The sequence below is a fragment of the Grammomys surdaster genome, unplaced genomic scaffold (genome assembly GCF_004785775.1).
Source record: "Grammomys surdaster isolate TR1022 unplaced genomic scaffold, NIH_TR_1.0 126059, whole genome shotgun sequence".
In the NCBI taxonomy this organism is placed as follows: Eukaryota; Metazoa; Chordata; class Mammalia; order Rodentia; family Muridae; genus Grammomys; species Grammomys surdaster.
This window is the reverse complement of record NW_021620869.1, coordinates 2,115,197-2,139,540: the sequence shown is the minus strand read 5'-3', so window position 1 is coordinate 2,139,540 and position 24,344 is coordinate 2,115,197. Positions and strand designations below refer to the sequence as shown.

General features: G+C 50.2%; 2 protein-coding genes across 2 annotated transcripts in view; both read left to right on the top strand.

Annotated features, from left to right (window-relative positions):
• Positions 1–3,939, top strand: part of Crocc2 (ciliary rootlet coiled-coil, rootletin family member 2) — a 60,335-nt gene extending 56,396 nt beyond the window's left edge. The window contains exons 31-32 of the mRNA XM_028755390.1: positions 1,549–1,680; positions 3,686–3,939. Of these exons, the coding sequence (XP_028611223.1) occupies positions 1,549–1,680; positions 3,686–3,754 (201 nt within the window). The 3' untranslated portion in view covers positions 3,755–3,939. The remainder of the gene's footprint in view (positions 1–1,548; positions 1,681–3,685) is intronic.
• Positions 3,940–10,560: 6,621 nt separating this feature from the next.
• Sned1 (sushi, nidogen and EGF like domains 1) overlaps positions 10,561–24,344 on the top strand; it is a 59,326-nt gene continuing 45,542 nt past the window's right edge. The window contains exon 1 of the mRNA XM_028755377.1: positions 10,561–10,865. Coding sequence (XP_028611210.1) covers positions 10,653–10,865 — 213 coding nt within the window. The 5' untranslated portion in view covers positions 10,561–10,652. The remainder of the gene's footprint in view (positions 10,866–24,344) is intronic.

The window sequence follows — 24,344 nt, the reverse complement described above, 5'->3', positions numbered from 1 at the left end:
GCTTTTTATACTTAACCCCCACCCCAAGCCTGCCCAGGGCACAGGACCCATTGGGTGAGGGCAGTTAGAAAAGCCACCAACCAGCTTGTCTATCATAAGACTCCCTGCCCTCCTGCAAAGGGAACGTGGGATTAGAGGGATGGAGTCCCAGCGTCTTGCTGCCGTTGCTGGAGTAAATGATGTGCTGTCCCCAGCCCGAGCGGGGGTGGGGAGGAGGGTCATGCCTTCCTGGATATTGCTGGGACAAGGGAGGTGGCACTGCCTAGGGACAACAGAGCGAGCTGTGGGCACGATGCCAGGCTTGGATCCTTGGGGCCCAAGAGGGGGAGGGCAGGAACAGCTAATTAGTTCCAGGAGGTCAGCTGTGAGGGGCCTACAAACCCATAAACCCTTTATTGGTGTCTCAGGAGGGGAAACCCGGATGTGGCCATTTATTTATTTTGGATTTCACTTTTTTCTCCTCTTTATAACATGCATTTCTAGCAGCATAACTAGATTTTTAAAGAAACAGGGTCCCCTTTCCAGTGGAGAGTACTCTGGTTTTCTCAGTCCCGAAGAAGAAAGTTTCTTATTTATTTATTTTTTTAAGGCTCAGATCCTGACCCTGTAAGTTTGCCCATGCAAACAACTCCCTATATCCCAAGGGAGAATCTCATGTGGGCTTCAGACCCCAGATGGCAAAGGTAGGTCTGCCCAGTACTGAAGGGGGAACTTCATTTTACGTGGGCATGACCCCAGGCCAGAAGCAGGCAGGCACAGCAGTGAGCAGACAGGCAGCCTGGCTTAAGAGCAAGGCCTGGCTCTAGTCCTGCCTTGGTGAAGGCTAGCCTGGTGAGGCTGTGAAGTAAGGGTCCCCTAAGTTTCTGAGAGCACCCTGAGAAGAGCCAGAGATCCCTATGCGAGCAGGCAGGTTTCTGCCGTTCTCTGAGAGAAAGGACTCCACATCAATTGTGTCTTTCAAAGGTTCTATCTGCAGAGCAAAAGGATCCCAGACCTTCCCATGGAAAACATATCTCATATCTAGCCTATGGGCTACTCCTCCTCTCCTGTACCCCTCATGGTGGGGTGAGTGACTAAGAAGTCTCTGTCCCAGAACGGATAGCAAAAACAGCTATGCCACGGGCTTGTTGGCCCTGTGAGAGCAACTATAGCCAGATCCATGGCTTTGGGTGTGTAGAGGTAGAAGGTCCTGTGCATTGCAAAGGCACAGGAACATGCAGGGCTCAAGAGTCCTGAGGGAGTCTTACAAGGAGTAGGGACATTGGTCTTCAAATGGCACCTCCATTATTACCAAGGACCACTACAGGGACTTCTGCTGGGCTAAAACAGGACTGACCCTTGTTCACCACTCCCTAACTCCTACTCTGACTGAAGATGGCAACAGATCTGGGCAGGGGCAGTACCCTTGCCAACTCTAGCAGTTCTTAAGAGATTTGGAGTCCAGCCCCGAGCACCCTTTACTCTCCAGAGGGAAGTCTGGCCTGATACTGCACCTCTGCTCGAAAGACCCTGAGTCTCACCACAGTTCTGCTTTCCCTCTCCCCACAGACAGAGCAGGAGACCCTGAGGAAGGAAGAGGACACAGCAATGCTGGGGGCCAAGAAGGAGCTGCTGCTCCAGTCTCTGAGTAGCCTACACCAGGAAGTGGAAGGGGCCTTGCGCCAGAGCCAGCAGCTGCAGGTGAGCTGAGCCGGTAGAGTTCTATGCTATGTAAAACTGGGGGGATAAACCTAGGGCAGATTCAAATGATGTGGTCCCCAAGTGGTGGGCCCATGTGTGTCTCATGTATGTGAATGCCACATGTACATACCTGCACAGAAAATGCAGCTGGACAGGTCACTGTCCACGAAGAGTACCAAGCTGAGACCAAGACAACAGTGCAGTCCACCATAGATCCCCTTAGAGTTCCAGGCAGAACTGGAATCAGGACTGAGGGAAATCTGTAGTGGGACTGGTGAGACCCTTTGTGAGTCAGGCATGGCTCTGCAAAATGGCACAAGAAACAGAATAGAGGAACAGACAGGTCTGGAGGATGGGGCCATATATGTCTCCTAGGCCCAGGGCTTGACACTAACCTGTGCTCCTTTGAGGCCTCAGTTTCCCCTTCCACCATGGCACACCTCCCCCCATTCCAGTTGACTAGCCTTTAGGGAGGATGGATAATCAACAATATTCAATGACCTCAAAGGGAACCTGGGATGCTGTTCACACAGATTTAAGGCCCACTCCAGGGGCCTGTGGCTTGGGCTCCAGCCCAGCAAAACCCTTAGCAGGTGGCCTGAACTCAAAACCTGTGGGCTTAATTAATATGTGTGCCAACTCCAGGTCCACTGCTGGTCCTGGGCCAGCAGTGGGGCCAAGACAGGAAGTACAGCCCCAAAGATAGGGTGGGGCATCCCACTGGACCCGACCCCAGGATCCCAGCAGCCCTCGGTGTCTGTGTTCTCATTCCAGGCCCAGATGGCTCAACTGGAACAGGCCCACACCCAGCGGCTTCAAGAACTGGCTGCCCAGCACCAGCGGGACCTGGCAGCTGAGGCTGAGAGGCTCCGTGAGGCCCAGCTGCAGGCCACACAGGCTCTGGAGTCCCGTGAGCAGATTCACCAGCAGAGGGTAAAGGTCCTGGAAAGGCAGGTAGGGCCAGGAGCCCAGGTACTCTGAGCAGGGGTGTGTAAGGGAAAAGGAAGGGCCTCTGTTCGCATGGCACCCTATGCAGAGGCAACCACATGACCTCTATTGGAAGCCTTGCCTCCCAGTTTGCTCTCTATGTTGGCCCTTTCATGGGAGCAGCTACATGGCTCACATACAGCTCAGTGAGTGGTAGAACATGGGTTCTGGGCCTCCACTGCCCTGTCCCCCAAAAGGATGATTAGGATAGTTTCTGTCAGAGGTAGCCATGAGACCAGCCAGACACCGGGTGATATGCAGAGACTGCCTGTCGTGTACAATTAACAGTGCTGGACCCCCCACTTGTCCTTGGAGTCCCAGGGAGAACACCAGCACATGAGCAGCTTCATGGGTTAGGAAGTGCATCTGAACGAAGAGCCTTGCATATGTACATACAGTGCACTCATATAAGTGCGTGCCTGCATCGAGCCTGCCACAGCTCAGCTGCTGAGTCCTAAGAACCTTAGGAACTAGAGCCACTGGGCAGTGGCGGTACACACCTTTAATCCCAGCACTCAGGAGGCAGAGGCAGGTGGATCTTTGAGTATGAGGCCAGTCTGGTGTATGGAGAGAGTTCCAGGATAGCCAGGGCTATACAGAGAAACCCTGTTGCAAAAACAAAAACAAAGAAACAAAACCACCTTAGAACCATTGATGGTCAAAAATCCTTATTTTACGAAAAGGAAACTGAGATACAGAGGGAGGGGGAGTGTCTGCCTTATCCTTAATTCAGTTTCCCTAACCCACTAGCGATGCTTATTTTAACCCAGTCATTTGAAGTACATTCCTGGCCTGAACAGAAAAGAATCCCTTCACTGTTCGCAGGATGCTCACACACATTCAAGATGGCAGGCCTAAACTCATGAGTCCCTCTGTCTGTCCACCTGCTGTTTCTATTCCATGCCCATGCCCTTAGGAGTCATAGACTGTAGCTTCCAGAGCCTTTCCTGACTCACCTCTCCATGACTGTGTTCCTGGGCTTCCTCCCAACCTGACTGAGCTTCTACTCTGTCTCCAGATAGCTAGCCTGAAGAAGCAGCTGGACCAGGAAGTGTGGCAGCGGAAGCAACAGGCCCACAGTGACTAGACCTCTTGAGCCAAGCACTGACCTCCACTGCAGTACCCTCCCTTCATCCCTGCGCTGGGTGACCTGTACTGAGAGCAGGCTCTGGGGGACATGTTAGAGTGCTATGCTACTGGAGAGATTGGTACAATACACACTACAGGGACCAACAAACATCAGTGTGTTGTGAGAAGGTGCACAAATAGGCAGCCACCAACCAAAGCATACTACTCCCTCCTCAATTTCTCCCAGACTGCACAAGTCCTGCCTGTGGGGACCTCAGCCTCCAGCTGGGCTGGACCACATTGTTCTTTGATAGTCCTTCCTGCTGCAGGGAGCAGCGATGTTGACCACCCCTCAGCCCATACTGGGCCTGGGGTTCCATTTCTAGATTGGACCTGCTACTTGGGCCAGGCACTGATGGCTGAGCCCTGTCAAACCAGCTCCCTTGCCACAGGCTACATTCCGTGCCCTCAGTTCTGTAAACACAGGGAAACACATGGAAAACATTTCCACCAGCAAGAGCCAAAAACACAATGTCCTGCAAGGCCAACCACCACACCCCACATCCAGAGGCCACAGAATCTTCCGCATCCAGGAACTGCAGTCCCGTCACGGTGGCAGGTGGCTGGAAATGACTCAGATGCAAGCCTTGTGACTCGCTGGCCACAGGGGTATTGAAGATCTGAAACTGTTCCAGAATCTCCCATTTCCACACTAAAAAATGCTAGAAAATGCCAGTGGGCAATCCTGCTCCGGTTGCTATGGAGACCAAGGCCATCATCTTACCAGACCCTGTTCCTGCCTCACCTGTTGGCATCTGTGTGCCTTTCTTCTATTTAGTGCTGGTCAGAATGACTTGTTTCTCCTTCCATCCAGTCTCTTTGGCATTATAAATGGCATTTTATAGTATCCCTAGGCCGCCAGGCAACCTGGTAAACTCCTGCCTGCACCATAATGCAGGTTGTCCCACCGCTTGTGTTTTTGCCAGGACTTCCTGAAGCCTCTTCAAGGACTCTGGCATGGGGCAGGAAAGGCAGGAAACTCCTGGAATCCATCCAATCACAGTCATGTAGCTAAGGCCAAGATATGTGACAGCCTGTCAGTTTACTTCAAGATCACCAGGGACTTAAGATCAGCCATCCTGTGAGACCTCTGGCTGAACTTAGTAACTGGATCCTGTGCCATCGAGGTGGGCAGATAGGCCTTGTCACCGATGACAGTGTGAAGAAGGATCTTGAAGCCCAGGCTCTGAAAGGAAGAACACAGACACATTGGCAATGGCTTCCTTGGACAAAGGATAAGTTGGTGGTGGCATAGGTACCCTGATATATGCCCACCTACAGTTTCCAGGTCCCGGCAAACATAGCCTAGTGGAGAAGAGTGGATGGGCTGCCCCATAAAGGCCTGAGAAACTTGGACTTCATAGATAGCCCTCACCTTCCTCCTCCTCTGGTCTACAGCTCCCCTGTGGAAGTGTTGCACCATCCCCTCAAGAACCTGGGGGTAGCACAGAAACTGGAGATTCCCACAGGAAGCCAGGGGGTTCCTCCACTGCTCATTCAGGGAGTCCACCTGCAGCATTAATGCCTTCCTCTTCCTGACCTTGCAAGGCTCACTGGTATCCCAGGGACATCTATGGGACTGAAGTTGACAGCTGAGGCGATAGCCTGTAAATATACCTGGAAGCAGAGGGCACACTTCAGCAGGCACAGGTCCAGATCCTTCTCTGCCCCAAAATGAAAGACACTGTGACCTGACCAAGGTGCTCCATGGTGATCCAACCAAGGTGCTCTGTGGTGATCCAGGACCACCTCTACACTGGCTGCTCAAGAAGCATTTCCAGTACAGGGAGGGCTTCTGAGATTGCCACACTTAGAGTATTTACATCAGTGCAGGAGATATTGTTTTTACTTATTCAACATAAAAGAATGTATTTGTGTTGAGAAGGGATGTTTTCTAAAAATATATTGCATTTCTCTAAACATTTTCTAAGGTGTGTGCACATTGGTATGTGTTATCTGGTGATTACTGCCCTGGGCAGTGGCGGTGGTTGTGAAAGACCTTCACATAAGTGCTCTGAGACCACAGTTTGTGGCTGAGAAAACCTAGCAGCTGGGCCAAAATCAGATAGGTATCTAAGTACTGACAGCCAGTGGATCAAATCCAGTACCCCACAGCTCACCCCATGTTGGTCATTCCCCAGTCCATCTGCTCAGTGGAGCTGCAGGTACAGTCAAACAAACTAAAGTGGACAGAAGGGCACCCCACGAGGTGAAGCCAAGGAAGGAGGCAGCTGGGGTGAACAATTCGGGCTATGCAGGTGGTAGGGGACCTGGCCTTCTGCCTCTTGCTCTCCTCAGAGTTTGAGAGGAATGAGTTCTGATACCTCACTGTTGGAATTGCCCAGTCCCACTTCCAGGGAAAGGCAGGCAGTTTCTTCTTTTGGCCTGCCCCACATTTGGTTCCTGGCCTGTACGAAGTCTGATGTGTCCCAACATCCATTTGGGAGACACTAGCCCCAGATGGGAGTCTCAGCTCTGCTCTTGAGCTGAACAAACTGAACAGGTACTCCGGTTGTCTATGAGAATGTGTAACTAACTGGCCCTCATGCCTGGTCTTGCATCGATAGAGTGCCAGGGCTCCTCATGGAGCCTGGAGTTATACATATAGTGCCTCCTACTCCATGGTTTGTATTAGCCAGTCCCTAGACATGACATCTGAGCTCTCCCTGGGCCCAGGCACTTGTATTCTGTTTGTCTTCTCCTTCCAGTGACCTGAGAGGCTAGCAAAGCTGGTGGCTCCAGACTAGGGTACCCAAGGGTTTGTCCAGAGTTCCATTTTAACTATTGCTGGAGCAGGATATAACCAACATGCACTGTTGAGATGTCTAAAACATTAATATTTTAAAAATGCACCCTGTGTCATTTGACAATGGAGATACATCTGAGAAATGTCACTGGGCAACTTTAGCACTGCAGAATGCCATGGAATTTGTTACACAAACCGGGATCACTGCAAGATCCCCAGGTGATCTGTTCTTTGGAAACCATCTGGAATGTGTGAGCCTTGCCTGACTGAAAAATTGTTATACAAGAAAATAAAGCCTCACAGGAGAAATGTAAAGATCACACCACCACACGTAATCCAAGCCCCACTGCTGCAGAGGGGAACCTGAGAAGCTCCTTTCTCCAAAACACACACTTAGGATGGTTGTATTGGGCATGCTACTCTGAATACTGTCTCCCAAATGTTTTAGTTGGCATGATGTTATCAGGGTTTTCCCAATGCCTTTTTTAAAAAAAAAAAAATCCTAGCAGCTTGACTTTAATTGTTGTGGTCTCTAAGGTCTGCATGCCCATCCTGTGTCAGCTGCCTCAGTGTTCAGGAAACAGGGAATAGAATAGTCCCTGTAGGAGATGGCCCCCAAGATACTTGATGGAGCCTAAGTCCACATATGTGTGTGTGTGTTCCCAGCCACCATGTGGCTCAAGTGAACTCAGAGTTTTCCATAGTCCAACTCCTGCATCACTATCCAGTCAAATGGGTGGGAAAGTTCTGCCTGAGCCCCACCTGCATTCAGTTCCTATTTGTTCAAGACAAAAAAAAAAAGTTATAGCCATTTTGAGAGCTTTTACTGAGCTCTAGCTAATTGCCACCCCAAGATCAATAGCAGTGGTCCTGTCATGGGTGCTGAGGTTGGCAGGCCTCATGTGCATATGTGGTGTGCAGCTATGGTACCCCTCCTCTCTCAGTCAAGGTGAACTGTCCAGTCTCACATACGGGCGGGCCATGTGTGTCTCCTCAGGAGTTGGGACGCATTTTCCCCAGGGCCCTGAGGCCTCTCCCAACCCATCCTGGAACAGTAGATCATCACCAGTGGGAAGGAACGGCACATTTGTACTGCATCAAGGGAAGAGTTGTAGGGGAGTATGTGTTACTCCAGCTACCTCCAAAGGGAAGGAGCAAAAGGTAGGGGTGGGCCGCAGCCTCGGGCCTGCTGTGTGGGACCAGCTGACTAGCCTAATTCCCCTACCAGGTGGAACAAGGATAGTGTTCCTTGTCTTGACCTTCACGGACTCCTAAGGCCTGAACATCTGGTGGGTGGCTCTGGGGCTCCCCCATGTAAACAGGCACACACAGTCAGGCCCTAAATTAAAGTGTCACAGGCCTCTTGGGGAGCTCAGGTTTCCTGCTGCAGAACATGAGCCTGCTTGATAAAACGATTTGAGTTGTGATAAATGTGGATTTTCTGTGGTAGAGACAAAGGCGCCCTTGAGTCCGGAGGGGAACCTAAAACAGCACGTTGCTGAAAAGTATTTCCTGATCATATTTTTAGCACCTGAAAAGAGATTTTTTTCTCTCTCTCTTTGCCTGTGGATCTCGTGTGTGTGTGTGTGTGTGTGTGTGTGTGTGTGTGTGTGTGTGTAATGTGGTACCCAGCAACAACAGTAAGATCTGTTGGCCCCCACCTCACCCCCAACCCTGTCTCCCAGGCCTTGCTGAAAATCTTCACAGGACACCCATTTGGGGATGACAGTAAGCACCACACCACTACCCTGGATGGAAATCAGAGGATCTAGCATGCAGCTGGACCTGTGCACAAGCCTGGCTCTGAGATGGGCCTCCGTCCTGGTACCCTGCAGCTGGTCAGTGGATTCTAGTGGAAAGCAGTCAGGACCCCATGTCTGGTCACTAGTTCACCACAGCTGGAGGGACAGTCATCAATCAAGGACTCTACTGATTGTACTCCACTGTGTACTTGACAGTGTGCCTAGTGCTACGGCAACCCAGATATCTCCAAGCAGACCCAAACCCTTTACTAGGGCCCTCTGAGGCATGCGCTCTGGAAGAAGGCTGGCAGTGCTGAGATGGGAACTGTGGCCGGGCATAGGGTAGAGCAAGGGTGTGTGGTTGGAGACAGCAAAGATGAGTCGCTATGGGCTCCACTTGGTATCCCATGGGCAGAAAGGCAAATCTGAAGTCTCCCTCGGCTTCTGCCCCTGGGCTTGGTGCTGCCCCCTGCACTTGCATCAGAAAGCCAATGAGAGAAGAGAATAGAGCTTCCATGGAGGCCCTGTGCCCAACGCCAGGAGGCAAGAGGCTCTTAGGTCCCCAGCATGGTGGCCAGGCCTGCTGGCAGCTCTGTGTTAGAGGCTGTGCAGGAGGAGGCCTTCCAAGGCCTGGTCCTGATCCTGATGTGGTCTGCTCAATGAGACGAGGGAATTTACCACAGAGTACTCTTAAATCCAGAAGCTTGGCCCAAAGGCCAATCTGTTTTTGTTTTTGCTAGACAGGGTTTCTCTGTGTAGCCCTGGAACTCCCTCTGGTCTTGAACTCAGAGATCCACCTGTCTCTGGAGTGCAGGGATTAAAGTCACCACCATGCCTGGCATCAGGGGCTGATGTTCTATAGCCAGCTGTCCAGCAGAACATTTCACATCTCCAGCAGAACATTACCCCCCTGCCAAATAGGATCACCACACAAAGCTGGAGGGGCAGGCCAGAGGAAGGCAAGCCGCTCACAAGGTGTAGGCTAGAAGTGGTCAGTGCAAACAAAGACGGCGGTCAGGGGCTGCCTCCTTAAATCTGGTGCCTGGCCCTGATGCTGAGGCAACGGAGGTTGGGAGTATCACAGTCATGAGTCTGCTGAGAACATGATCTGTGTGAGCTAGGAACCCCTGACTGACACACAGAGAACTCTCTGCTATATTTTAAAATTAATATGCAAGGTCCCTTGCTGTAACTGAAACACAGCACATGCTTGTTAGAGAGATTGTGGGAAATACAGAAAAAATGCAAAGCCAGCACAAATTAGAATCTCAGTGACAGTTGCTGTTACTCTTGTAGCTTTTTTTTTCCTTGCTTCTCTTTGAGAGGTATCATCTTGCCTTTGGGATCCCAGATTCGGCTTATAGTCACATGTCACCCAATGGAAGGATCTGGAAGCAGACAAGATGGTGGAAACTGAGGCCTCCAGGAGACCCCAAGGGGACACAGAAAGAAACCTGATAGCACCCCTGAGGTAGGGCAGCCACTTACAAAGCAATTCTCAAGAAAAACAAGCAAGGTTAGGGAGCCACATGCCCCCAGGGCCTGGGTGACCAGTCCACACTGCAGGCTGCCCTAACATTGTGCTACATGACTGACCCCTTCGGGGAAAGCCCTTACACAGAGAAAGCTGTGTAAGGCTTCGAGTCTCCCAGATCCAAGGGTTTATCCTCAGTGAAATTAGATAAGGGGTAGACCCTGGGACAGGTTTCAGCTGCTTCTGAAAGCTAATGCCCTAGGCTAGGACCGGTGTGTGGCCATGCAAGGTTCGTCTGAGTGTTGCAGGGTGAAGTGGCCCAGACTGACATTCTATCAGGAAAAGCCAGATGCTCTGGCCTGACAGGGACCCCAGAGGACACACAGGAAGCCTGTTCAAAATCAGGTCTTAGGGCAACAAGTCAGCTTCTGAACTGCTGGGTTAACCCAGGCGCCTCCTGTGGGCAGGCCCTAAGCTGGTGACAGGAGAATGTAAGTCCTCACCTCAAGATATCCCAAACGCAAGGGAGCAAGAGGGCCTCCGGTTTGGAGGTGGAGCCAACCCAGTACTAGTTCGGCTTTAAGGAGCCTCGAGACAGGAGGGCCTGGGAGCTGCGCTCCGGCTCCCTCCCACCCAGAGGACCAGCAAGTTAAAAATGCCACAATTTGCATGACCCCGCCTCTCCCGCCCCTCCCGGGTGGCCGCCTGGGCAGGCTATTTAAACCCGGGTCCCCGCGGTAGGCCGGCGGTCCGCGGTCCTGCCTCGTGCCTTCCTAAGCTGAGCGGGTCCCCGGAGTGTGACGCGAGCTAGCGGGAGGAGACGGTGCGGCCAGTCGGCCGTGCGGTGACTGCAGCCACCTGCCCGAGCCCCGTGGCCCGCCCTCAGATCCCGGCGATGCGCCGTGGCGCCGCCTGGGCGCTGCTGCTGGCCGCAGCCCTGGGGCTCGGGGCGCGCGGGGTGCGCGCTGCGGTGGCCCTCGCCGATTTCTACCCGTTCGGCACGAAGCGCGGCGACGCCGTCACCCCGAAGCAGGACGACGGCGGCTCAGGGCTGCAGCCCCTCTCGGTGCCCTTCCCGTTCTTCGGCGCCGAGCACTCCGGACTCTATGTGAGTAACCCCGAGCTCGAGGGGGCTCCGGGGAGGGCGCCGCTGCCCTCCACCCCAACTCGTGCCGCCGCCGCCAGCAACTTGGCACCGCGGCAGCCAGAGGTGGAATGAGGACAGCGCTTCCTCTCTCCCGCGGCCAAGGCCGGACAGCGGCTGGCGGGAGAGGCGAGGGCAGGGCGGGGCGAGCAGCCGCCAGGGCACCTAGGCGACGGCCTGGCCAGCGGAACGCGGCGCGCCCCTGCTGCTCACAGCACGACCTGTTTGGGACGTTGGCAGAGTTCGACAGGCTTCCGCAGAGCTGTGGGTCTCCCAGTGCCTAGTAGGGAACCTTCGATCCTGTTCCTTCACAGAGAGCTATGTGGCAGTGGGCACATGGCCTCCGGCCACAGTTTCCCCAGTGGGGCATATGGCTTGTGAAGGTCTCAGCCCTCCTTAAGCCATTTCAGCCTCACCCACAGTTAACACCCAAGGCCCAGGGCCAGAAGGAATTCTGGCATGATTTGCTTCGTTGCAGAAGACCTGCGCTGGGCAGGGTTGGCAGCTAGGGGCAGTGTAGAGGGGTTTACACCCGCACCCCCTCTTCTTAGTCCAGAGGTTAGCCACCAGGATCAGATCCTCTAAACAGGCTCCCAAGGGCAATTCCTCTCCCCAGCCCCAGACACGAGTGCAGGAGAGGTCTCAGTGGATTGCAGAGTATGAGTGTCAGTCTCCATGTTCCAGGGTCTGACCCTGTGCACAGTCACCTGTGCACAGTCAAAGGGGTGAGCTGTGGTGAAGTGACCACTTTGCACCAACCTTGCCATCTCCTGGATTACTAAAATCCACTTAGAAACGCCTGAGCCAACGTAGTCTATAGTTAAAACACCATCTTCTAACACACAGTCTGCCATGTCCAACGCCAGTCGCCATTAGCTCTACCAGTGATTTTGTCATTAGCACCACCACCTCAATGTCTGGCACACTCACCTGTGCCATAAGCACTGCTGCCACCAGTCACCATACTGGCATCCCTACCATCTTGAGCACTGCCTCCACCACCGGTCACGTGGTCTGCGTTGCCATCTTGACCACTACTGTCCATGGGGCCTGTCCATCACCAACACCACCCTGCACCCCATAGCCACTAGCATCATCCACACAGGCCACCACTGTGTCACAACCTGGTGGCTGACTTCCCTGTGCCCACTCAGAATGGCCTCCTCACCTTGGTGGCAGTGTCTGGGGCCATGACCATGGAGAAGCATAGAGAGAGAAGAAAGGCAGACATCCCCGGGACTTGGTAGACTGAAGACTTTTGCTAGTAGGCAGTAGGCAGGAAGAGCTGTGTTCTGCGTCTGGAAGAGGCCTGTACATCCTAGGACTGTGAAGACTCATCCTAACAGAGCTGTCAACATGTTCTTTAAGCATTCTGGCTAGGCTTGGGTTGTCCACTCCAAGTCACAGGTGAAAATATTATTAAAATAGTTGACCTTCTTAACATGAGAAACCAACCTCTGGCTCTTAGGAAAACACACGCCCTACCAGAGCCTCTCCCTGAGACATAGATACTCTTTAGTAAATACTCGCTGATGTGGTCATGGTGTGCAGAGTGAACCTCACCTTTCCCTTTGCTCAGTGGGAAGGGAAATGGAACTCTTTGAGAAGCCGTGTCCATACATCTGGCCTGAAACAGCAATTGGGGCACATGCATAGGTCACTGTCAAGGCTATATAGAGAAAAGGAGGCAATGACTCCAGAGCAGGGTGTCTGCTGAGTGTCCCAGCCCCACCCAGGCTGAGAGGACACTGGATGCCTCTGTGTGGCCCTCATCCAGCCCCACATAGTGAGGTATGGTATCAGTAGCTCTCCTGGCCCTGACAGCTTGAGTAAGAGTAGGCTTGTTAGAGTAGTGAGTGAAAGAATGAATGTCCCATCTTTCTCTGTCGCTCCACATCCCAGGGAGAGTCGAAGTGCCCTGCATGAGACTGGTACTGGTCTTCCTTGGGGACGCACAGACATGTTTCCAGAGTGACAGCTCCATCTTGAGGGTAGCTCCTATCTAGAAAGGACCTTGCATTCCACCACTTTCTCGTGTCCTAGTAACTGGCCCTGGAGTTGTTGAGAGCCTACGCTGCTGTTTAGCATTTGAACACAGGTAAGGAGAAACTGGTGGGCGTGGGGTACTGCCCACCCCCTGCTGGCCAGAAATGTTACTACTGCCAGATTCTTAGGAAAGACTGAAGCTGGAGAAGCGCCGGCTGGGTCTGAGTCTTGTCTTAGTTGGCACTGGGATCCCCCTCTATGGCCTTGGGTGGCATATTACCTGTCAGCTTCTGTTCCTTAATTGTCAGAAAAGGGAGCACCACATTAATTTCATATCCTTCAGGGTGCTGGGCTCCTATAAGGGACAGGAGTCTGCTAAGGTGGTACCAGTGGCTGTAAGCCTGAGTCTTCCAGTTGTTTATCCAACCTGAACTGGATGAAGGGGTGAACAGGGTGGTGGCCCTCTGGAAGATCGTCTCCAGCCATACTGAGCCTCATGCCCTTTGACCTCCTCTGACACATATATGGTCTTTGGGGAAACTCTGGGGCCAGAATGTAGAGACGGTTAATAGACTGACCTGAACTCTTGCTGATCAGAACATCAGTTCTCATACCTTCAAGGGAAGGCTTGACTCCACACTACCCAACTATCCAATGAGCCTGTGCTGACCTCCCTGCCCTTAGAGAACAGCCCTGGCTCTGCCCTTTAGACACTCGGCCCAGAGCAGCTTCCTACGTTTCTGTCAGCACGCAGCTTGCCGCTTTTGCCTTGGTTTTCCTTGGTATTCTTCAGTTTAGCTTAGGCAGAGTGGACAGGGGTTTCTCCCTCTGTTGGATGCCAGGTTCTACTTGTACGTGGTCCTAGGTCTCAGCAGGTCACTGTGTCAGAGGAGATTTTCTAGATGACCAGAGCTGGCAGCCAGACATCCTGTACAGTGACTATTAGACTTGGGGAGGTAGAACCACCGTGCAGTGAGAGGTGAGTTTGAGCAAGTTTTGAGTGAGTGTCCAGCTGCCTACTTACTGTGTCCCCACAGTGGGGCCCAAACTGAAGTCCTATTTCTCTGAAACATGGTCCAGCCTTCTGTCCCCCACAGATGTAGCTTCACTGAATGCCCAGCTCCTGGCCTGTCTTACTGTCTGCCTTCTCTACTTGTAGACATAGTCTCTGGAGTGGAGAACACCGGTGGGATTCTGTGTCTCCTCCCTCCCCATACCTGCCTGGCTCTAAGGGGCCCTGCATCTTTGCTTCTCTGAACACAGCTCTGACACTTTTCTTAAGACAAAGATGTGAACCCCCTAAAGGCCCAGGACCACAGGAGAGGTGTCACGTAGAGAGGGACAACACAGACAAGCAGCCTGGCTGGGGCAGGCATTATGATTGTGGCCTTAATTTCTCTCTGGTAAGGGCAAAAGAATATGCGTCTGATAGTCTCTTCCTTTTGATTACAGCATTTATACTTATTTACATTTAATATGGTTACCAGTATGTCGGACTTATCCTCCTGATTTACTAGGTACATGTGATACTGATTACTTTGCTTCTCCAGTGGCATTTAAAGTAGCTTCCAGTACTAGTCAGAAGGAGCGAAGCTTCTAGTTAGGCAACAGCTCAATTTCTCCATGTTTAACAATGTAAGTTTTGTGTTCAGCAATAGGGCCTTACCACCAGGTTATGGAGAGTAGCCGATAGCCTCGGCTTTAGCCGGTAATGTTAGGGGGACCATATGGAACTGCTCTGACCAACATTCTGTCTTCAAATAGAATTTTACTCCTTCAAATATAGCGCCAGGCCTTTACAATAGCATCCAGCTGTCTCCCCATGCTGCTTCATGCTGTTGCCATAGTTTCACATGTCATAAGCCCAAATAAGACACTGTTAATAGTTTGCTGTAAACAGCTGATTGTCACTTAGAGAGATTTTTAGATGAGGTGGTCGTTTCTGTTTACCCAGGTCTGCCATTTCCAGGCCTCGTTCCCTGGGTAGCACTGGCCCCTCATCTCACACTACTGCAGCACGGCTTCCTGGACTGTCTCTTTAGGACACACTTCCTGAGCATCCGTACTCTAGTCTGAGAAGTGCATTGATTTCCCCTCATTTCAAAAGCTGTGTCTGCAGCTGGATGCGGAATTCCATTCTTGTTTTTTTTCTGTTTTGTTTTGTTTTTTCAAGACAGGGTTTCTCTGTATAGCCCTGGCTGTCCTGGAACTCTGTAGACCAGGCTAGCCTCGAACTCTCGAACTCAGAAATCAGCCTGCCTCTGCCTCCCAAGTGCTAGGATTAAAGGGGTGCACCACCACCGCCCGGCCCGCGGAATTCCATTCTTAAAGATGGTGTCCCACTGGCTGTGCATGTGCACAGTTCCTCTAAGGGATTCTCTTGCCAGTCTCACAGTGCCACTGGGTCTCTGGTCTTGGCCACTCAAGCACTGTCAGATTTGGGTTCCATCTTGTGGAGTGGGCCTTAAGTGAAATCAGATACTTGTTGGTCACTCCCACAGAGTTTGTGCCACCATTGCCCTAGCATATCTCACAGGCAGCACACCATTGTATATGTCTTCTTCCCTCTGACTGCTTCCAAGACTTCTCTTTGCCCCCATTTTTCCAGTGGTTTGATTCTCAGGTAGGTTGTTGTGGCATTTTTTTTTAAAGTATTTCCTCTGCCCAAAGTTCATAAAGACTGACAGCCCGTGGTTAGATAGTTTTCATGAAATTTGAGAAGCTTCTTAGCTATCTTCAAGTAGTTATTCTGTTCTTTGCTGCCCTCCTTTGAAGACTCATTGTATGCACATCATACTCTGTGCAGCTGTCCCAGAGCTTGCTGGAATGTTCTGCTGCTGCTGCTGAACATCCCTTTCTTTGCAATTTTAGTTTTAGTATTTTTTTAATTACATTTTATTGACATGAGGAGAAGGGCACATACCATAGGACACATATGAAGGCCAAAGGATAATTTGAAGGAGTTGGTTCTCTCCTTCCACAGTGTGGATTTCAGGGATGGAATTCAAGTTATCAGGTTTGGGGGTAAACAATCTTACCTGCTAAGCTATCTCATTGGCCTGATTTGGAAAAAGTTTTTTTTCTTTTTTTTCTTTTTCTTTTCTGTTTTATTTTTTTCTTACTTTTATTGAAGACAGATTCTTTTCTCACATAGTAATATATTATATCCTGATGATAGATTCTCCTCTCTGTACTCCTTCCCACCCACCCCCTTCCATCCAGATCTACTCCCTTTCTGTCTCTCACTAGAAAACAGGCTTCCAAGAGATAATTGTAAAATATAACAAAATAAAATATAACAAGATAAATAAAAAAACACAACATGGAAGATGGACCAGACACACCAACAGAAGGAAGAGAGCCCAAGGGAAGATACAAGAATCAGAGACCCACTCACACACTCGTGAATCCCATGAAAACACTGAACTGGAAGACACAATACATACACAGAGAACAGGTACAGACCTGTGCAGGCCCTGTGCATGCCGCCTTGGTCTTTAAGTCCTGCTATACTCATAAGCATAGCAAAGTATCATTAGGAGTCATTTTATTGTTTAGAACAATAGGATTTTACCCTAGGTCCCTGGGCTATCTCATCTCTGGTCTTGGCCACTCAAGCACTGTCAGATGTGGGTTCCATCTTGTGGAGTGGGCCTTAAGTGAAATCAGATACTTGTTGGTCACTCCCACAAAGTTTGTGCCACCATTGCCCTAGCATATCTCACAGGCAGCATACCATTGTATATCAAAGGATTTGTGGGTCACTTCCTGTGACTATTCCACAGAATATCTTCCTGTACCAAAGACTACTGGGATGTAGGAGTGAGGGCTCCATGTAGGCACCATCTTGACTTCTCCATGTTCAATGAGTTGTGTGTTGTCTTCAGCAATGGGACCTTGCTGTCAGTTTGTGGAGAGCAACCTTGACCCCAGTCTGGGTTATTTGGGGATTCCCATGGGACCCCTTTGACCAACAACTCAATTAGATGTAACCCAATCCCAGTATTGGAGGCTTTGTTCGGTGACAAGAGATGGCCTGTTGAGACTGTGTCCCCCATTATTTGGGGATTTCATTTAGATCACCTTCATATATGTGTGTTTTGAGATGCTTCTACTGTATTAGGTGTCCATACAACCCTTTAAATGTCCTTTACTTTTAGCTGTCTCTCCTCCATATTCCCTTCCTCAATTTCCTCTCTTCTCCTTTCCCGTCTGATCATCCTGTCCCAGCCCCTCCACATCCACCCGTAATTATCTACTCCAGTTCCCTTTTCTAACGAGATCTATATCGTTATGAGGCTGTGGAATACCTCACTCAAGATGACTTTTTTTCTAGCCTGTAAATTTCATGATTTCATTTTTTAAATGTCGTAGTAATACTCCACTGTGTAAATATACCACAATGTCTTCATCTATTCATCTATTGACGAACATCTCGGTTGTTTCCAGTTTCTGGCTCTTAAGTGATGAATATGTTTCAGCAAGTGCCTTTGGGTATATGCCTAAGAGTGGTATAGCAAGTTCTTGAGGTAGATTGTTTGATTTGGGGTGTTTTCAGATTCACTGATAGTCATATCTGTAGTGGCCCAGCCTCTTACAATACACTTCAGTGTGGTCTTTGCTTTGATTTTTGCCTTTGTTTTCAATTCTAAAGATTAAGCACAGGGTTTGAGCATGCTTGGTGAGTGTTCTGTCACTTGGGTACACCCTTAGCCCTTGGTTTTTCAAGACAGAGTCTCACCATATATCTTAGGCTAGCTTTGAACTTGTAATCCTCCTGACTCAGCTGCGCCAGTGCTCACATTACAGAGACGTGCCAGCATGCCTGACTCAATGTATTTTATTTTAGCTTTTTTACTCATTTGTGTACATATTCACATGTGTGAATGATCAAGCACCTGTGTGTGTGTGTGTGTGTGTTGTGTGTGTGTGTGTGTGTGTGTAGACCAGAGTGAACCTTGGGTATCTTCTTCCTCGGTCCTTCTTCCCTTTGTTTTTTGAGACAAGGTCTCTCATTAGACTGGTGCTCATCAGTTCAGCTAGATTGGTTGTCCAGGGAACCCTGAGAACTCACCCATCTCTTCTTCCCCAGCAGTGGGATCACAAGTATGGGCCACGGCAGTCAGCCCTGTTACATGGTTCTAGGGCTCACAGGCACGTGCAGCAAGCACTTCACTGAGACATCTTGTGGTCCTCGGCTGTTTTATTTTTTTTACTAATAGAATAATAGTACGAATAGAACTAATAGGACTAGCAGATGTTTCATTTTAATTGTTTCCACATCTTTTATTTCTCTTTTCCTTCCACTGATGTCTTATATTTGTAATAGCTCCTTTAGTACTAATTTTAGAAGGTAATTTCAGTGAACTACTTTGACTACATGCTCACAAGATAAACGAAAAAGAATGATAAACAAATACTGAACTCCAAATAGTTTTGTCTTTCACAGTTGTAGGTATTTGTAACTCTGAAACTAATGAATGAATGAGTAAACATACCGAGACTGCTGCGCCCTAGTTACTTTCTGTTACAGTGTTTGCAATGATACACTGACAAAGCAGTTTAGAAGAAAGGATTTATTTAGCTTACACTTCTGGGTCACAATCCATCATTAAGGGACATCAGGGCAAGAACCATGGAGAAATGATGTTTGCCAGCTCACTCTCTGGCTTACTTGCTTGTAGGCTCATGCTTAGTGAGCTTTCTTATACAAGCCAGGACCACCTGCCTGGGTATAGTACTGCCCACAATAGGCTGGGCCCTCCTGCATCAATCAGTAACCAAGACAATCATCCACACCTTGGCCACAGACCTACCCGACCTAGATAATTCCTCAATCAAGGCAAAGCTCTCCCCGCAGAGGACTCTGGGCTGTGTCAAGTTAAGACAACAAAGCTAAGTGGGACAGTATCACTGTTAGAGATGACAACTACAAATATTCAGAGAGGAGGAGACATAAAATAAATTGTGGCTTTCTGTTGGGTTTGAATTGGATGGGTTATTTTAAGCCTACAGGACCTTCATCTCTGTGTGTATTGAGATAGTGGATTCAGACATGGGTATATGTGCACGAGTATACATATGTGTTTACAGTCATGCCAGAAATAGTCCCCTGGGGTGATAATAGAGCTAAAAATTCCCATCACCCAGGAACATCAGGATGACTTAGTGCAGCACATTCCTGGCATGCTTGTGGTGATGAGAAACTTCTACATTGCTAGCCAAGAAAGTTAGGCTGCCTGGCCAGCAAGCCCCCAGGAATCTGGTCTCTGCCTCCCAGAGCTGGGATGACAAACATGACATCACACCTGGCTTTTTAATGTGGGGTTCTGAGGATAGAATGCATGTCCTTGTGCTTTTGAGGCAACACTGAGCCATCTTCCCAGCCTGGTGTGTGTGTGTGTGTGTGTGTGTGTGTGTGTGTGTGTGTGTCTTTACAAAGCAGTTATTTGCAAGTTATTTGCTCACCCAGCCTTCCATAATTATGCACCCACTGTATACAGCCACTGCCCTGCCCCCATGCCCTTGAGACTCAGTGCATGCTCAGATCTCCTAAAGGTTCTGCCAGCCTGTCTCAGAGTACAAAGAGAGAGAGAATGCTTCTAGACAGAGCCCTGACCCTAAACTTCCACACCGAGGTCAACCCAGTCTCTATGTCCTCTGAGCTTATACAGAGCTTGTCAAGAGTCAGACACAGCTAGCCCCTCGGGCCCCTGAGACAAACATTATACTGTACTGGATGGCAGGATGGGAAGCAGGATGGGAAGTGGAGCAGACACAGGAGCCGTAAAGGCCCACTGGGGATGAGAACCTGGATGAGATCCCAGAGGAACGACCACTGTGCCCAGGAGTCCAACTCGAAGGACTCCATGTTCCATGTGGGGAGGAGGCCACAAGCTTGGCCTGGGAATTCTCCCTCTAACATGGCAGCTGCAGCTCTGCTGGAAGGCCAGAAAGAGGCTCTTCTCCCTTTAGGTTAACAGTCCAGGAAGCAGTGGCCTAGCCAGTGGTGGACACAAAAGGGTGTTAGAACATAAGGCAAGGTAAGTCATTACTCACTGGCGAGGAATGTCCAGATGGCTAGGTTCTGTCCCTGCTGAACATAGCACTTAAGCAGCACCTGATCAGGTGTGCTGGAAGTGAGGCAATTGACAAAGGACAATTCAGAGATATCTGGAGACAGATAAGAGAACCACTGGCCATACTCTGTCACAGGCTTAGATCAAAGACATCATGCCAGAAAGTGAGCCAAGGGACACACTAACTGTGGACAGACAGCAAGAGTGAGGATGCACCCCTCCCAACGTGAGCATCCAATGCAGCAGCCCAACGCCCCCTCCTGAAATGAATCCTGACTGCCCCTAGTGATTCTCTTTTCCCTCCCACAACCACGCAGACAGCTCCATGGCTGTCTCTGTACCAAGGTGCTTTGCTGGGGGAGCCCTCCAGGGCTGAGACTAAAGGATGCTCACACAGCAGGCCTGCCCAAGACGCCAGCCCCCACCATGCTTGTAAGAGGATTCTTAGCTGCCCAGAAAGCTGACAGGAAATGAAAGACATGCCTACAGCCCTCAAAACAAGTATAAAAGGCATGGGGTAGGGAGACCTTTGTCATCTGGGTCAGGATAGAGAAGTCCAAGCTGGGACTGAGCTGAGCTGAAGTTTGCATGCCTAGAGCAGTCTCTCTGTAGGCCAGAGCCTCTACTCAGAGCAGCCTCTGGCCTCAGGCTCCAGGGTAGTTGGCCCAAGCTCAGGTCACATTGCACTTGGTCTTCAGGCGTTCCTGACTTCAAACAAGTCGGAAATGCCAACAGCCCTGCCTCTCTGCCTCCTCCAGCCAGGGCTGTCTTCCTGCAGGAGCAAGAAGGGGGAAGTAAGGGCGGGCCGGTGACAGAAGTGTGTGGGCAGGCAGGCATATAGGCAGTCCCACACCATCCAGGATACTCCAACCTCCTCCACCTCCCACTGTGTCCACAGTCACTGCTACCCTCCTGGCTTCCCAAGGCAGCTGGGAAGCTGACCAGAAATCTCAGCCTGACCCTCCACAGCCTGGTCCTGGCAAAGCTAGCTACAGTCAAGGAGGAGAGGGCACCCCTGGGAAGCAGGAACTCTCCTCTGTCCACTGCAGACTTTACTAGCAGTCATGCTGAAGGGTCCCTCCTGGAACCCCTATCACCCACCCTAGACTGTGACATCCAGGTGGCAGCCTTGTTTATCTCAACAACAGGTGTTCGGCCTGAAGAAAAGACAGTGTTCCTGAACTGGCCCAAGAACTGCTGGTCCCAGAGGAGACCTGGGAGTGGCCATAGGAAGGCCCTGCATGCCTAACTTTCAGGGAAGGGCTGGGGAAGGCTACAACTCGAACCAAGGCCAGGCATACAGCATCTTCAGCCTGCAGATCCTTAGAGCATGGTGCCTTCCCTTCTTGCCCAGGGTGGCAGGCTTTTGTTGGTGGTGGTGGGAATTTGGCCTCTCTGCAGTGCAGCCCCTGTTAGGACAACATCTGGGCTCATGATCAGGTTTCTGAGGAGCCAGTGGCTGAGTAGCTGACTGGATGTCACTTCAAAAGCCCGGACAAGGATCAGATAGTCTCTTGTCTAGGAATGCCTGGCATCCACGACTCCGGGGGGCATCAGTCAGCCACTCGGGTCTCGTTCCTTCTCCTTGTTTTCTATGCCATCCTGCATGTTTCACAAAGTGGTGTTGCAAGTACAGCAAAACTGTAATAAATGACATCTGAGGAGAGGCAACTTCTGCAGGCCTGAGGGGGAGAGCACCTCATTACTCTCTAGACCTCCAGCCTGGGCCTTGCCATTACCCACCTCCACAAGGAACTTATGCATCCTATGTGGAGAAAGGAAGCCAGTGAAGCCCAGCCCAGGAGAGGGAGTGAGCCAGCCCAGCATCTGGGCCCCTGTACCTGCTTTGCTGTGGTCCTGGCACTGCCCTGCCCTGGCATGGGAACAGGCCTGGCTTGTTCTGCCTCCTCCCTGGACTCTTGTCTCTGAGCCCGCCCCTACCCAACCCTGAGAAGAAGAGCAGCCGCAGTGTGGGGTGGAGCAGAGGAGACTCAAAGGCCAGAGGCCTCTTCGTAGCAGCGTACACCTCACACTCTGAGGCTGGAAGGAAAACGCAGGGAGCTGTGAGTGGCCAATGACCGGGTGGCTGTGGGGAGAGGCAGTACAGCAGGACTCCTATAGGTGGCATGTCTCCATCTGTAGCCCAAATCCCACCCCAAAGACACCGACTCCCTCTTAGCCAGAGTTGCCTTTGCCATCTGTGACTTCTAGTCCTTACATCTTTTCTCTAAAACACAGTCAGAAAGGGATTCTTTACGTGTGTGTACCAAGAACTAGCAAGCATGATGCAGATCCTGCTGGGTTTTCCTCCCAGAAGAGGCCCAGGACTGTCCACTCTACCCTGCTCCCCGCCTCTGGGCAGTCCCTCCCAGACAGCCCTCCATGGCCCTCTGGCTCTAACAACATGTCCTGAGGGCTGTCCACAGCCTCCACTCCATCCACAAAGAGGCAGCGCCTTCTTTCCTTCACTGTTTCCAGGGTAACCACATCTGGTTACCCTGCTGCCAGTGGTCCTGTCTACCCCTTGTCATTGCTGTGTGACTGTCAGAATAGACTATGAGATGCTTACGTGTTTTACAGTGGTAGACACTGGTTTTTCTTAGTTTTGTTTTAGTTAAATTTCCCAGTGTTTTGGAGTAAAAGTGACAAAATTACACACACACACACGCACACACACATATTCGAGTTTTATGCAGTGCAGTGATTATGTGTACACTGGGAATGATGGCCATGGTAAAAAAATAACGTGCCTTCCTTTACAGGCGCTTGCCACAGGTGTGAGGTGATCTAATATCAAGCAGGTGATGCTGAATTTCTGATGCAGCTAACACCACTGGACTAGAGCTTTATATAACTAATGCCTGAAAACTAAAATGCCATTCGAGCTGCCTCTTGCCAGCACCCCCGCCCCCAAACTCTCCATGTCTTGTAGCCATGTATGTACGCTCTGTTCTGAGTTTAGTGGTTTTAGATTCTACATGTGAGGCCGTGTGGAATTTATCTTCCGTGCCTAGTTTATCCCACTTATCACGCTGTCATCCAGGCTCTGCCATGTTGTTGCAAATGGGAGATCTTTCTTCTACAGCTGAGTATTCCTGAGTGTATGTGTGTGTGGAGGGGTGCATAACGTGTGGACACCTGTATGGGTGTGCTTGGTGGTAAAGGCATGTTCTGATGAGCCCGATGACTTGAGTTCAATCCCTCGGGCCTTTATCATAAAGGAGAAAACCAGCTCCCACAAGTTGTCCGATGACCTCTAAATAAATAAATAAATAAATAAATAAATAAATAAATAAATGTTTTTAAAACATAAGGTGGAGGGCAATATAGGGAGAAGACCGTGTTCTTGTCCGGCCTCTGCAGGTATAGACACACGTGCACATGCATGTACAAACACACACAAAAGAAAAACCAAGACCATTTGGGAACATAAGCTAGAAGGACATGCTCTAACAGACAGTAAAACTTGCCGTGATGGGGAACGCTTAGAAGGCCTCAGCTCTATACAAAGAACTACAGTCAACTAAGGAATGCTGAGAGCAGGAGAGACAGTCCCTGTCATGGAAGAGCACACCAGTTGGTCATCCAATGCCAAAAGATCAGCCTGAAATCATACAGACAAGTAACATTATACAGACTGAGCAGGTTGTATTTGAATATTTATAAATATTAATGTGTGTGTGTGTGTGTGTATGCATGTAACAACAATTAATGAGAAAAAGAAGCCATTAATTTGGAAGTGAGCAGGGAGAGTTATATAGGAGGGTTTGGAAGAAGGAGAGAGGAGAAAAAGGCAGGGATGGTGTAATTATATTATAATATTAAATAAAAGGAATAACTAAAAAATACAAAATAAACAAATTAGAATGAAGAACAAATACTTTTCATGAGGCCTCCATGCCCAGCAGTCCCAGTGCAGAGTCAGACAAATGACAGAGCCTGAAGATGAGCTTTCTATTTCTGCTTGGCTGGCTGGCAGTGAGCCCTGGGATCTGCCTGTCTCTGAGATTACAGATACTCATGGCCATACCCAGCTTTTACTTACGTACTGGGGATTTTATCCTTCAGTTTTTAAATTTATATCTTAAATTTGATGAAAGTTGGTTTAATAGTGCATTAAGTTAATTCATTTCTAATATAAGCCATGCCTCATATTCCTAACAAAGCCACAACTTGATGACAATGAGAAACTAACTGACCCCACTTGGATATTGCAGACTCAGACAGCTACACACACGATGCTGTTCAGCAGCTGTCCTTCTGGTCAGGCCATGTGAGCCTTGTAAAGAGAACTCTCCTGTCTGCACCTCTTTACTGAGTGTCTGGAGGCAACATGAAGGCTCAAGTAGATGCCACCCATATTGTGGGTTTGCCCTCA